Source organism: Limanda limanda, chromosome 13, assembly GCF_963576545.1.
Source record: "Limanda limanda chromosome 13, fLimLim1.1, whole genome shotgun sequence".
NCBI classification, from domain to species: Eukaryota; Metazoa; Chordata; class Actinopteri; order Pleuronectiformes; family Pleuronectidae; genus Limanda; species Limanda limanda.
Genome location: NC_083648.1, coordinates 9218563 through 9231065, shown reverse-complemented (window position 1 = coordinate 9231065; position 12503 = coordinate 9218563). Strand labels below are relative to the sequence as shown.

At 39.8% G+C, this 12503-nt stretch overlaps 3 protein-coding genes across 4 annotated transcripts in view; all 3 read left to right on the top strand.

The window, feature by feature from the left end:
* The window catches only part of LOC133018492 (uncharacterized), a 36604-nt gene extending 35824 nt beyond the window's left edge, over positions 1–780 (top strand). For both annotated transcript variants that reach the window (XM_061084862.1, XM_061084863.1), the window contains exons 17-19: positions 81–199; positions 488–611; positions 711–780. In XM_061084862.1, coding sequence (XP_060940845.1) covers positions 81–199; positions 488–611; positions 711–720 — 253 coding nt within the window. In that variant the 3' untranslated portion in view covers positions 721–780. The remainder of the gene's footprint in view (positions 1–80; positions 200–487; positions 612–710) is intronic.
* A 3579-nt stretch (positions 781–4359) lies between these two features.
* Positions 4360–6779, top strand: LOC133017920 (protein THEM6-like). Its single transcript, XM_061084175.1, has 3 exons — positions 4360–4487; positions 5630–6135; positions 6226–6779. The coding sequence occupies exons 2-3, from the start codon at positions 5632–5634 to the stop codon at positions 6331–6333; spliced, it is 612 nt and encodes a 203-aa protein (XP_060940158.1). The 5' UTR covers positions 4360–4487; positions 5630–5631; the 3' UTR covers positions 6334–6779.
* Positions 6780–7793: 1014 nt separating this feature from the next.
* si:ch73-52e5.2 (protein THEM6) lies at positions 7794–12432 on the top strand. Its single transcript, XM_061083706.1, has 3 exons — positions 7794–7845; positions 9232–9736; positions 10657–12432. The coding sequence occupies exons 2-3, from the start codon at positions 9236–9238 to the stop codon at positions 10762–10764; spliced, it is 609 nt and encodes a 202-aa protein (XP_060939689.1). The 5' UTR covers positions 7794–7845; positions 9232–9235; the 3' UTR covers positions 10765–12432.
* The last annotated feature ends 71 nt before the right edge of the window (positions 12433–12503 follow it).

The window sequence follows — 12503 nt, the reverse complement described above, 5'->3', positions numbered from 1 at the left end:
CTTTAAGTAAAGCTGTTTATAAATTGTCATCGGTTCATATTGTCTCATTCTGTATACTGAACGTTTTCTGCTTCCCACAGATCCTCAATGAAGCCAGTTGCCATTACAGCCAAGCTGTTAAAATCTGACATCGTTGTGGATTCAATCCTTCTTGGAAATGTGAAGAACAATATGCTGCATGGAATCAGCAATGCAACAGGTAGGCTTTCATTCTCAGCTGAGTATTGTTGTCAAATCTATCTACAAATTACAAAAATCGGTCAGCCTGTGGCTCCCACTTCTCCAGAATCATTCAAACTATCAGCTTCACGCTTGAGGGCCTGAGGAAACCCTAACACTAACCCTACAGACAGTCATCACCTCCTCAGTGCAGCGAACTATAATTAATAGTCACATATTCTAAACCGCACACAACTGCCAGCCCTAACTTTAACACTCACTCAGATAGTCACTGTATCTTTATACCACACGTGCATTTTGCCTCCAGGCGGCTGCTGTTTCAAACCACAGACAATCAAAGAGGGTTTGAAGCTCTTCGAGATCGAGACAGTCCTGTCTTTGGAGCAGAGGAAACCAAAGAAAAAAAACTTGACTCGTCGTCTGTCAGTAAGGTCAGTGGCAATATGAAAAATACTCTAAATTAAACAAATCAACCTTACAACTTGTCATCGTGTGTTCATTTATTTTATACCTGTTATTCCTTGTTATAGCATACTTTAATGAGTATCTTTGCAACTACCGGATATGATGAGTATCCAGATCCATCCTTGCCAACCCAGCTAAGCAACAAAGTGACTGGGACAGAGAGGTGAGAGATAGACACAAGCATCATCCGGATACTGATAATAAACCTGATCAAGTGAAGATATTGTGACCTTTCTTGATAAGTATAATAAGTAAAAAAAACTAATAGATTGACCACAATTTGGTCTTTATTAAATTGTCTTTGTCTTTACCATCCACTGTGTATGTCTTGGAAGTTTTCATCAGTTCATTTTGCGTATTTTCTGCTACAATCCTAGAACAGTAAAAAATCCTTACCACAATTTCCTAGAGCTGAAACAAAATTCTGCAAATAACTTGTTTTCTCCGATTAAGATTAATATTTTGACATATGTACATTTATATTTTTGTCAACTGAAATCAAATGATTTACTAAGTATCAAACTTGCACAGACACACTGTGTTGTTGATCATTTGCAGACAGAATGTAAACCAAAGCATTTCACACCCCCAAGCGTAACATGCCCATCTGAACCTTGTGATATGTTAATATTAACATTGATGTAAGACCTTTTAAGATAAAAGCATTACATTTGAAGTATTAATTCTTCAAAACAGTTCTTTGAAAAAGAAGCTTCGGGAGGCAAAGGATGAGCGCTTCATGGAAAAGGACAGACGTGTCCTGGAGGAGCTGAAGAGCCTGCACTGTGACCCTCATCCCTTCTTCAGAGTCTTCACATCAGAGTCAGACTTCAGTAGGTGGCGCTGTCTCTTGTTTGTTATCACAAAGCTGGATATTAAACTGGGATATCTTGTGTTGTGGTTGACCCTCATTGTGCTCATGAAAGCTAACATCTTAATTGCTGAAAAGGATAAATTTCAGTCTGTATAGTCATAAAGGGACAACCTAAGATTCCAATGTAAAGTGTAGTCTTTTTCTGTCATTGTTTTTATCTCCTCAGCATTCTGGAGGATTCTCATGCAGGGCCCTCCTCACACGCCCTATGAGAAAGGCGTGTTTGAGCTGTACTGCCAGTTTGGTCCTGAATACCCAGTGACGCCTCCACTTGTTCGATTTGTCACACGAGTATCCTGCCAAAACTGAAAAGGGATTACAGGCTTCCATTGCAAAGCTGCCTTCAGCTGCCTTCAGCTGTGTGTGTGTGTGTGTGTGTGTGTGTGTGTGTGCGTGCGTGCGTGCGTGCGTGCGTGCGTGCGTGTGTCTAATTTTATGACGGCGATTGAAGTGATTGTATACACTGTACACGTTTTGCTTGCAAGAGTTCCTTAACAGGATGACAGGTGTACCACTGCAACATCAACAGCGTGGGCCGCATCTGCCACAGCATTTTTGACCGCAGCTACAATGCTCACATTACCATCAGAGACATCTTTGATGCTGTGTATGGACTGCTCATCATCCCTGAGCCTGATGATCCACTAGACAGGTGAGTTATGGAGATTGATTAACTAGAAAGGTGCTCGGAGATTTGAGGTATCTGATGTGATATCAAACTTCTTTTTGAAGCATTTTGGCTGAAGAGTTCCTGACGAACCGTGAGAAGTATCTGCTGGAAGCAAAGAAATACACTGAGCAAAATGCAGGAAAGTCGCTGGATGACATGGAGAAGGTGAGTGAACTAAAATATTCAAAGTTGTGGCGTATTCCTACTTTTCATATAACATCAACATACGTGGTGTCTTGACACACTCTTTAATGTCTTGTCTCTTTCTTTTATTTGAAAGAAATTGGTGGATCATGTGCAGCAGTTCATACCCCAACATCTAATCTGTCCACTCACCAATAAGATGTTTATTGATCCCGTGAAAACGGTGTATGGCACCGTGTATGAACGCATAGCCATCGAAGAACACCTCAAACAGTGAGTTAATCTACTATTGATGGCAATAATTACCTGCATAACTACCATCTCCCCACAGTAAATCTCAACTCTACATCTCATCTGCTCCATTGCCATGTACTGTATTTTCACAGTTGATTGTACACACTCTTGCAGACACCAGTATGACCCGATGGCTGGCCCAGGTCACGACCTTGATCTTTGCTACTTAAGAGCCGACTGGGACATGAAGAAAATGGTGACGGATCATCGATCTCGTCAAATTCAGTGAATGTGTCGATCATCATTACCACAGTGGATCGACCTGTGTTTAATGTACATGAGACATTATTGATGATAGATTTTCCCTCAAATTTTCAGGGACTTAAAAGGAAAAATGTTTAGTATGTTTGCACAAGATAATCTCTGAAAATGACCTGACAGAAAGCCTGTCAGTGTTTTATTCCTTCTAAAAAGTGTCCATAGTTTGAATTGACATAATTGGCTAATTGAATCTTCAGTTGTTGCAGTTATAGTAATGTCCTAAGTAAGCATTGTATGGACAATCATAGTCATGTTAGTTCCTCTACTGTCTGATGATTGTTCTCCAGTTTGTTAGTTCCTCCTATACTCTGTGACATTGCTGAAAATGTTACCTTTTAGAGTGGTGAATAAAAGTTTGTCAAGTGTTTTATTCCTTATAAAAAGTTTTCCATAGTTTGAATTGACATAATTGGTTAAGTTTTAGAAACGTATATACCAGTCTAATAAATGTCATGTAGCTTCTAAGTGTTTTTTAGTGGGTATAAAGTGAATCTTCAGTTGTTGCAGTTATAGTAATGTTGTCCTAACTAAGCATTGTATGGACAATCAAAGTCATGTTACTTCCTCTGCTGTCTGATGATTGTTCTCCAGTTTGGTAGTTCCTCCTATACTCTGTGACATCGCTGAAAATGTTACCTTTTAGAGTGGTGAATAAAAGTTTGTTAAGTTTGTCTTGATGGTGATTACACAACAATAAACCACATAAAAAGGACACAGCCTTTCTTCTATTTTACAGTAAAGAATATTTTCAATTAACTTCTATATAGAGATAAGACATTTTAACATGCGACTAATGGTACTCACAACCAGGATTTATTTTCATACGTGTAGCGTCAACTCAGCTGAACTAATATGAACTGAAAAACTTTTACTGTTTGACCATCAATATCTAGTTTTAATACTATTATTGTAATATTTGTGTAGATACATGAAGCTTACTTTTGAATATTTTCAGTCCTGACTGATCTTAGTAGAGAAATTGTTTTTTTTACAATACATCTAATAATTATACTTTTAAAGCAAAGACAAAATAGAGACAATTTAACCTTTACTTATAAAACCAATGTTGTATCATTTCATCTGTGCATTAAAATGTTTCCTGCAATAAGCTTTGAAATAATGGAGTTTTAGAAATGTCATGATTTTGACTGCTATATTATAATGGATGAGTAACCAACCAATCATAGCCAAAGATTCTGTTCAACGTCACGTCCTGATAACAAGAAGAGACTCAGTCGGCTTCAAAATAAGTGTCCTCACATTTAACAATTAAAAAAGAAAACTCAGTAGACTCACTCGTGATGTTGGAATAAAGTTTAATTTAATAATAATCCTACTTATTAAATTTTGTAATTTATTGGATGTCAAAAACGCCAGTTCTTCATAAATATAATGGAATACATGTTTATTTTGAAAACCGTATCCGGAAGAAATCTGGTTAAACTTTACCCCGGTTTGGAGAGTGTGGGTAGGAGTGTTTTTCAGGTGTGTGTAGCTGATTGTTTTGGGGATTGTATGTGTGTGTCTGAGTGTGTGTCTGTGTGTGTGTGTGTGTGGACAGACTCCGCAGGTTCGAGTAGAAACAGCAGGAAGCCGCAGGTGAGTGTTCGTGGTTTTAAGTATTCACTCTTATTGCAGCTTGTTTACGTCCGTTACGTAAAGTCAGAGCGGAAACTGCTGCTTCAACAGGTGACTTCACTTCAGACCTGCGAGTAACTTACGTCTGAAATAAAATGACGAGGCATCGACTGTTGTCAAATACCTTTTAGTTGTTGTTAAACTCTCAAACTTTGTTCAGAGGTTAAAGAAGTTAAATCAGAGTTTGAACCAGAGCCTGATGATCCTGTAGAACCTGTTCACTCCTTCACGTGGGTTTTAAATAGATCCTGAAAAGTCACTGATCCTCATCAGGTTGGTCTGTAGCTTCACTTCATGTTTGAAAGAATCAGCTCCAGAAAGAACCGCAGGATTCAAGTGGTTCAAAACTACTTCTTACTTTCTGTCAGAAATACTGATTTAAATACACAAAACAACAATACACCTGACGAGTGTCTCTGGTTTGGGTGAAACAAGACAAACCTGACTACAAACCATCACGATGGTTTCATTTTGCTACCACTGTCTTATAGGCTGCTTTAAAGCTGTTACCTCTGAATTTATTAATAATAATAGTAATAATACTACACTTTATTTATGCAGCACCGCTCAGAAGAAAGTCACAACGTGCTTTACAATGTGAAAATGAAAAAATAAGAAACCCTTCTCATAGCAAGTTGAAGAGAAAGAAGCAATAGAGCACAGATAAAGATTAAAAAAGTTTCCATGAGGAAATATAATAAAAAATCATTAAATGATTAAAATAGACGATAAGAGCTGAACTAGGAGAAAGCGCACCTATAAAAATGAGACTATAAGAGAGAGCTGAAAGAGGAGAAGGCGTTTCAGGTGCTAATTTCTTTTGATTGAAGAAATGGAAAACAAATCACTACAAATACAAAAAACCTTGAATTAAGAATATATATTTTTTAATGTAATATGAATACACACATTTTCTGCATTATTCATTCTACAAAAAAAGTTTTCACATCGGCACATAAAGACAAAAACTCGGGTTCCAATATGTCTGTGTGCTTCTACCCATCAATAGGATGGAATATCATGAGACTTGCACATAGATGATGTTGCTCCCACACATCCCAGTAACCCCACTGCTTCCTCTGCTGGTTCGTGTCCTCTCACAGGGATGTGGTGGTTGCTGTGGGTGCTCGGCGCCTTGCTGGCTCTCTTCTGCAGCCTGGATGTCTGGTACTTCCTCCGGGCGGCGGCGGTGATCGCCCGGGCCTGGTTCCAGCCGACGATCTGGGACGTCACAGCTGAGCAAGTGATGACAGGCCGGGTCACTTCCAATGACATCGACATGTGCCACATGAACAATGCTCGTTACCTCCGCGAGTGCGACTTCGCCCGCTTCTCTCTCTACACGCGCAACGGCGTGTTCAAGGCCGTGCGAGCCCTCCGAGCTTCGATGGTGGTGGGGGCCACCACTGTTCGCTACCGAAGAGCTCTGTGTATCGGTGAGGGATACGAGCTGCGGAGTCGGATCGTTACTTGGGACGACAAAGCCTTTTTCCTGGAGCAGAGATTTGTGTCAAATAAAGACGGCCTGGTGTGTGCCGTCATGTACTGCAAGCAGACTGTGATCCGCTGCAGCCCGGACAAGATCATGCAGCATCTTTGCAAGAGGAAGGTAGGAGAGGAGGCCTCAGTACACATGCAAATTGAACACCGGTAATGTTTTAATCCTCAAATCTCATTGAAGGATGTTTGCTCGTTGCAGGTGCAGTGCCCTGAGTTTCCAGAGGACCTTCAACACTGGGTCAACTTCATCTCAGCCAGCAGCCAGGCCCTCAGGGCAGAGAGCGGACTGGAGGAGAAGAACAAATAAAGCTGTGAACAGATTGGTGTTTTGTGGGGCAGCTTGTAAACAGGATTCAAAGTCTTCCGAGAGAAATATTTGCTGCTGTTGGCTACTTGACTGTAACACGCTTGTGCCTACTTCACTCTGGATATAGAGCTTGACAACACTAAAAGAAACGAGTTGACTCTAAAGAGAAGTAACATGATTATATGTTTTAGTTTACCATATTAGCATTAAAAGCCATACAAGCATTAACACTATTTAGAACTCCTACTGATGCACGTTTATGACCTCACTATACATTTAGGTGCAGACATCCTCTCCCACTTCCAGTGAGAAACAAGCCGGGGGTTTAGCTTGAAGTTTTTTCTGTACAGTAAAATAAATAGCAGTTGGTACGAAATCTGAAATTGATGCAATACAACCGTTGTGAATTTGTACAAAATAAAGTTGTTTAGTACAATAAAATCAAAGTTGGTGTCACTCTAATGGAATGTGCCATGTAGAAACCAGGTGTACAGGAATTTCAAAAATCACATTAACAGTAGCTTAAGAGTAAATTAACAGTGAGCTATAATATTACATTGGCAGTGAATTAGGTTGAATATAGCTATCAGCATGTTCCTGCTAACTGGTATAAAGAAAGGTTGACACTTTCAACCGCCGGCAGGATGAATACTACAGACTGAGCTGTTAAGTTAAGTGTATAAAAATGTACTTTCATTGGGCCTTTGTGTAACTATCCCAGTTGCTATTTGACCAAACTCAAGCTGACACTGATGCATCATGGGGATGTGATGTATTCAGTGAAATCAAATCCATCACCCACACTGACGTTCATTCATTCATTGCAAATAATCAAATACAGAATGGACAAAATCTATCCAGCTGATTCTTATTAATTTTTTTTTATAGATTCTGTGAATAATTTGTTTTGTTGAGCCCTGTCAAAAGGAGAATATCTGTCACTTTTGGACAGACGATAAAAATATATCGTCTGTCTGTCTGTCTGTCTGTCTGTCTGTCTGTCTGTCTGTCTGTCTGTCTGTCTGTCTGTCTGTCTGTCTGTCTGTCTGCCTGCCTGTCTGTCTGTCTGTCTGTCTGTCTGTGTGTCTGTATGTCTGTCTATCCATCTGTCCATCTATCTGTCTCTCTGTCTCTATCCATCTGTCTGTGTGTCTGTCTATCTATCTATCTGCCTGTATGCCTACACTGCCACCCAGTGGCTGACAAAATGCAGGGAAACAAAATAAAATAAGACCTTTAGAATTTTGCGAGTATATATATATATTAATATTTAATACGTACATAACAACTATTTAATAAATACCAGCAACTGAAAATATACCAAACAGTAATAACAACAGTTATAATTCAGATGAGGCTGAGGATGATGATGACTTCGTAACCATGCCGACACGGCAACCAATGAGATTTCAGGTCGTCACCGACCACCCGGAAGTCGTGCTCACTCATTCTACCGGTTCCTTCAAGTTGCAGCAGCAGCATCTCATGGTCGCTGTGAGTCCGGGGCGCACGGTAGGTTCCACCGACACATCCACCACACACCCGGTCGTGTCCGTGGCCTGAACCCGAACCCCCCCGTCGGTAGAAGCAGGACCACGGGAACCCGGAAGTGGTCTCTCCGAGGCCCCGGTCCGCTCGCAGCTAGCGGCTAAGCTAGCAGATTTGCCTGTGACAGCAGGTTGAATGGAGAAGCGTTAGCTTCACGGTCCTCAAGGTTGAAGTGAAGCCGTACACAAGGCGGATGCTTCCGGGTTTTTCACCCATAATAATCGGTTTGGGAGCGAGTCGTCGTGATTTTATTCGCATCCACATCATCATTGATTTATTGATTTTTATATTTTTAGGTCGTGAATTTAGAAACATAAGTGCTCTAAGCGAGGAGTTCATATGACAAGGCAAAGTAAAGTTTATTTAGGATAACAAGGTGATGTAAAGTGATCTACATCAGATGTACATGGTATTAACATAATGGATGGATTAATGAATGGGCCTCAGTTGTAATGGCACACAAAGTAAAAGTTTGTAATACAACCACACACACACACACACACACACACACACACACACACACACACACACACACACGACTATTAAGAGATGCATAACATGAAGAGACAGACACAGGACTCTAAAGATGGACACCATTAGGTCACAGTGAAGCAGGAAATGTCCTTAAGAGAGAGAGACAATGATTACAGAGAGAGATACAAGAACAAGATCTCACCAGGAGAAACAAAACAACTACAAACAACATGGCTGCACTGTTTGTAGTCCCTGTGTCCTGCTCCAGGAACCTGACGGCTTCATTATATCATAATAGGCAAACAAATAAGATAAAATAGGTTCTGACATATTAAACTGTAAAATCTGTCAATTCTCAGTAGCTCAGACCTCTTGTTTTCTAGAAGTTTCCTACACATATATGATTGCTTTAGTTTCGACTGTGGGAACAGAAATCCAGCCGTCCATCCCGTCTTGCCGGTAGACGGCAGCTGGGTCAAAAGCTCTGAGGCAGTTTAGCAAACATACGTTTTCTTACTTATTTTGGCCGCAAAACCTCCAGCAGCAGTCGCAGCCTCATCGACTCTACAGACAAAAGATGCAAATACAGCGTAATGTAATGTGATCCTATTTGAACCCTTTGATTCACAAGCTATGCAAACCCCTATGTAATCAAAGGAGCCTTCTCCATTCATCAGAGCTGGATTCCAGGACACACCCACAATCCAGCTTGATCATGTAGAACATAGTCTAGGTCCTCAGCATCAGAGGATAAAGAAAATCAAAAGCATATCAATAAGTCTATTAAGTTATATATGCTGTTATAAATCATTGATTTGTCAAAGTTTACATGATGACCCTTAGGTGTGTTTATAGTTTATATCTGTCTTGTTTCAGAGAGATGATGCTGCTGGTGTTTGGAGCCCTCCTCCTGCTCTTCTGTACTCTGGATGTTTGGTACTTCCTGCGAGGGGTCAAGGTCTTTATCCAGGCATGGTTCCAGCCCAGAATATGGGACATTCTAGCAGAGCAAAGCATCGATGGCATGGTCCTCCCGCATGACCTGGACTACATGGGCCACATGAACAACTCTCGATACCTGAGGGAGTGCGACTTTGCTCGCTTTCACCATTACATGCGAAACGGGCTGTTCATGGCCTCGTGCAGGATGGGGGCCAAAATGGTGGTAGGGGCTTCCACCATCCGGTACCGGCGCTCCTTGGCCTTCCGCGAGGCTTTTGAGATTCGGACCAAAGTGTTGGGATGGGACGAGAAGGCCTTTTACTTGGAGCAGCGCTTTGTGTCCAAGAAAGACGGCTTTGTGTCTGCGGTCATGCTCTGCAGACAGAATGTGGTGCGCTGCAGCCCAGAGAGCGTTATCGAATTTGTATGCAAGAGGAAGGTGAGTAAAGGCAGAAGATGGAGTAGAGTATCAATAAATAGCTGTCGTTCTGCAACTTACAATATTTTTCTTCAATACTTTTGTTTGGTCTTTTATAGATGTTTTTTAAAATAGATAGTGGGCCTTCATATGGGGCTCCAGTCACATGCAGGGAAGGTTCAATGAATGGAAGTGAAAAATTACTGTAGTTATGTAATTAGTTAGTAAAAGAAGACAACAGTCATTTAGAAATTTACAATTTTTCCCACTTTCACAAAGTCAGAAACAATTAAAGGCCTGAGGACAGACTTTATGTATTTGGTGTGTAGTCTGATGCATTTTTCACATTTAGGAACCCAGGACTTAAATATTTAGAATTTTTACTTGAAAAATCAATTCAGCTCTAGTTCGGTCAACAAAATGTTTCTTCATTAAGCCAAAAGCTGACCCAGATAGAAAGCTGATACAGTACCAATATTAGAAAGTAAAGATTTTCCAATACTGATACGTTTGCTGATATATATTTATTTTTTTTAAAAATAGACAATTTTTCCTATTCCTATTATAAGACAAAGAAACGTAACTAAGGCTTGCTATTTCACATTTTGATGAAGAAAATAAACATGATTTGTTTAAATCAGCATGTAAACATAAATGCAGTTCTGTTCCGAAGAGTTTATCCTATAAAATTACCTTTTTCATATCAGTAAACATAAACATGGATACCGATATGTCTGTGATGGGCTAATATATGGGGCAGACTACTGTAAATGTGCCGTTTGATTTACGATTGCTGAAGATTAAGTAAAACATCCTTAAAACTGAAAAGGCTCTGCATCTCTCCACAGAAATCGAATTGTTTCCATGAAGTGTGCAAACGATAGACTTTGTCTTCAGTCTCGATCAGCACTCGGCTAACGTTTCTGTGTGTGTGTGCGCAGATCGAGTGTCCCAAGTTTCCAGAGGACCTCCAACACTGGATCAGCTTCATTACAGCCAGCAGCCAGGCCCTGAGAGCGGAGAGCGGACTGGAGGACAAGAACAAGTGAAGCCACACCATGAAACCATCACGCATCATGAGTGTAGACACACATATCATTTGCATTGCACGCACACATATACAGTAAACATCCATACACACATGCACACACACAGTTAAACATCATAGACAGTTTTACTTGACTTATAAGACTCCACTGATTTTTGTTCTGGATCAATCCTACCTATCCTGCTGTGTATTTTTGTAGGAGTTGAACCGAAAATGAAACTGCTGAATACGAAAACTTGAACTGTAGGTTTTACATGTTTTAAAATGCACGTACGCACTGGGATCATAATTGAAGTTTCTCTCTGAGAAAAGGGAAACAATAGCTTTATCCTTGCAGCTTATTCAGTAGTGGACTGTGAGTAGACTGGCTTTAGAAATCGTCGTTCTCATTTAGCAAACTCCTCTAACGTCAGATAAAGCATGTAGAGGAAAAGTTAATCTTCCACTGACATAGATGCATGTTTCGAAAAAAACAGAATATATTTTTTGTGCCTGTTCCTCTCCATTAGTCGTAGTCTGCAGTTATGATTTCAGAGAATTATAACTTTTTATGAAAAGCGTACAGTATGCGTGAAGAAATGCTTGAATAGACATAATGTAACAGCAACTAGTTTTAATCTACCCATCAGCACTTTGCACAAGATGATATAAGTGAGTAAACAAACTGTCTCTTTCCGTGTCAAATCGTCACACTTCTGGGCCGATCATAGAAACGTATGGATCTTTTTCAGATCTTAATTAAGAAAGATATGAGCTAACGGATTCCAAACTTTTTTCATTCGCACCTGCATCATGAATTTGAATTTTCATCTTTGAGTGAACTTTCCTAGGTCATATCTCCCTTAAAATAGGTCATAGGTTTGGTTCTCATATCGTTTCATGGCTCTTTTCCAGCTCCATATTTATCTTAACATGTCCACAATATAGAAACTCTCAGTATTATGAGTGATTATAACAATTCAAGTTGAATAGTAAACAAATGTATAAAGTCATCCTGACCTCCGTAAAGTTGAATTATGAGTTGTTGCAAAGATATCGTTACTTCTCTAAAGTTGCATCCCATTACCAACACATTCAATGTGTTGGACCAGCAGTTAATGATCCGTGCATGCTCAGGCACACGTGTGATGAAGCAGCCCTGAAGTGTGACGATTTGACACAGAATGACTTGAGAGGGAATCTTGTTCTATTTTATTTTTTGAGGGATCCTTTTACCAGTTCATTTTTGTTCCTTGACCAAATTTGTAGTCCATGCATTTAAAGAGCGGGATTCTTGAATTTTGAGTTCTGTTTGATTTTAGAAGAATGTGTGTGATCCAGATTGACAGGCGTGACAAACTATTGTTGATATTGTACGAGGTTGCTGCCAACTTTTCCAAACTTGCGACGCACAATAAACACACTGATGTTTGGATGATGCTTGGTTTTTATTGAGGCAGCCTTATGACAATCTGGAACCTTTTCCTTTAACGCATCAAAGCTTAAGTTTGTGACCAATGTAATGTATTGTTCTGTATGAAGAGGAAACTGAATTCATGTTTAAAGATGCACTGTCTAACCTTTTATTTATGTTGCCCATGCACAATACTTATATTTAATTCCTTTAGATTTAGTGTTGTCCTTTTTGTTTTCCACTCATCATTATTTATGATTTACTGAAATGGATTCACTGTACCAGAATACATTTATTGTGTTTGTCATTTATTTAATAGCATTTTTAATAAAAAATGCATTGGAAAC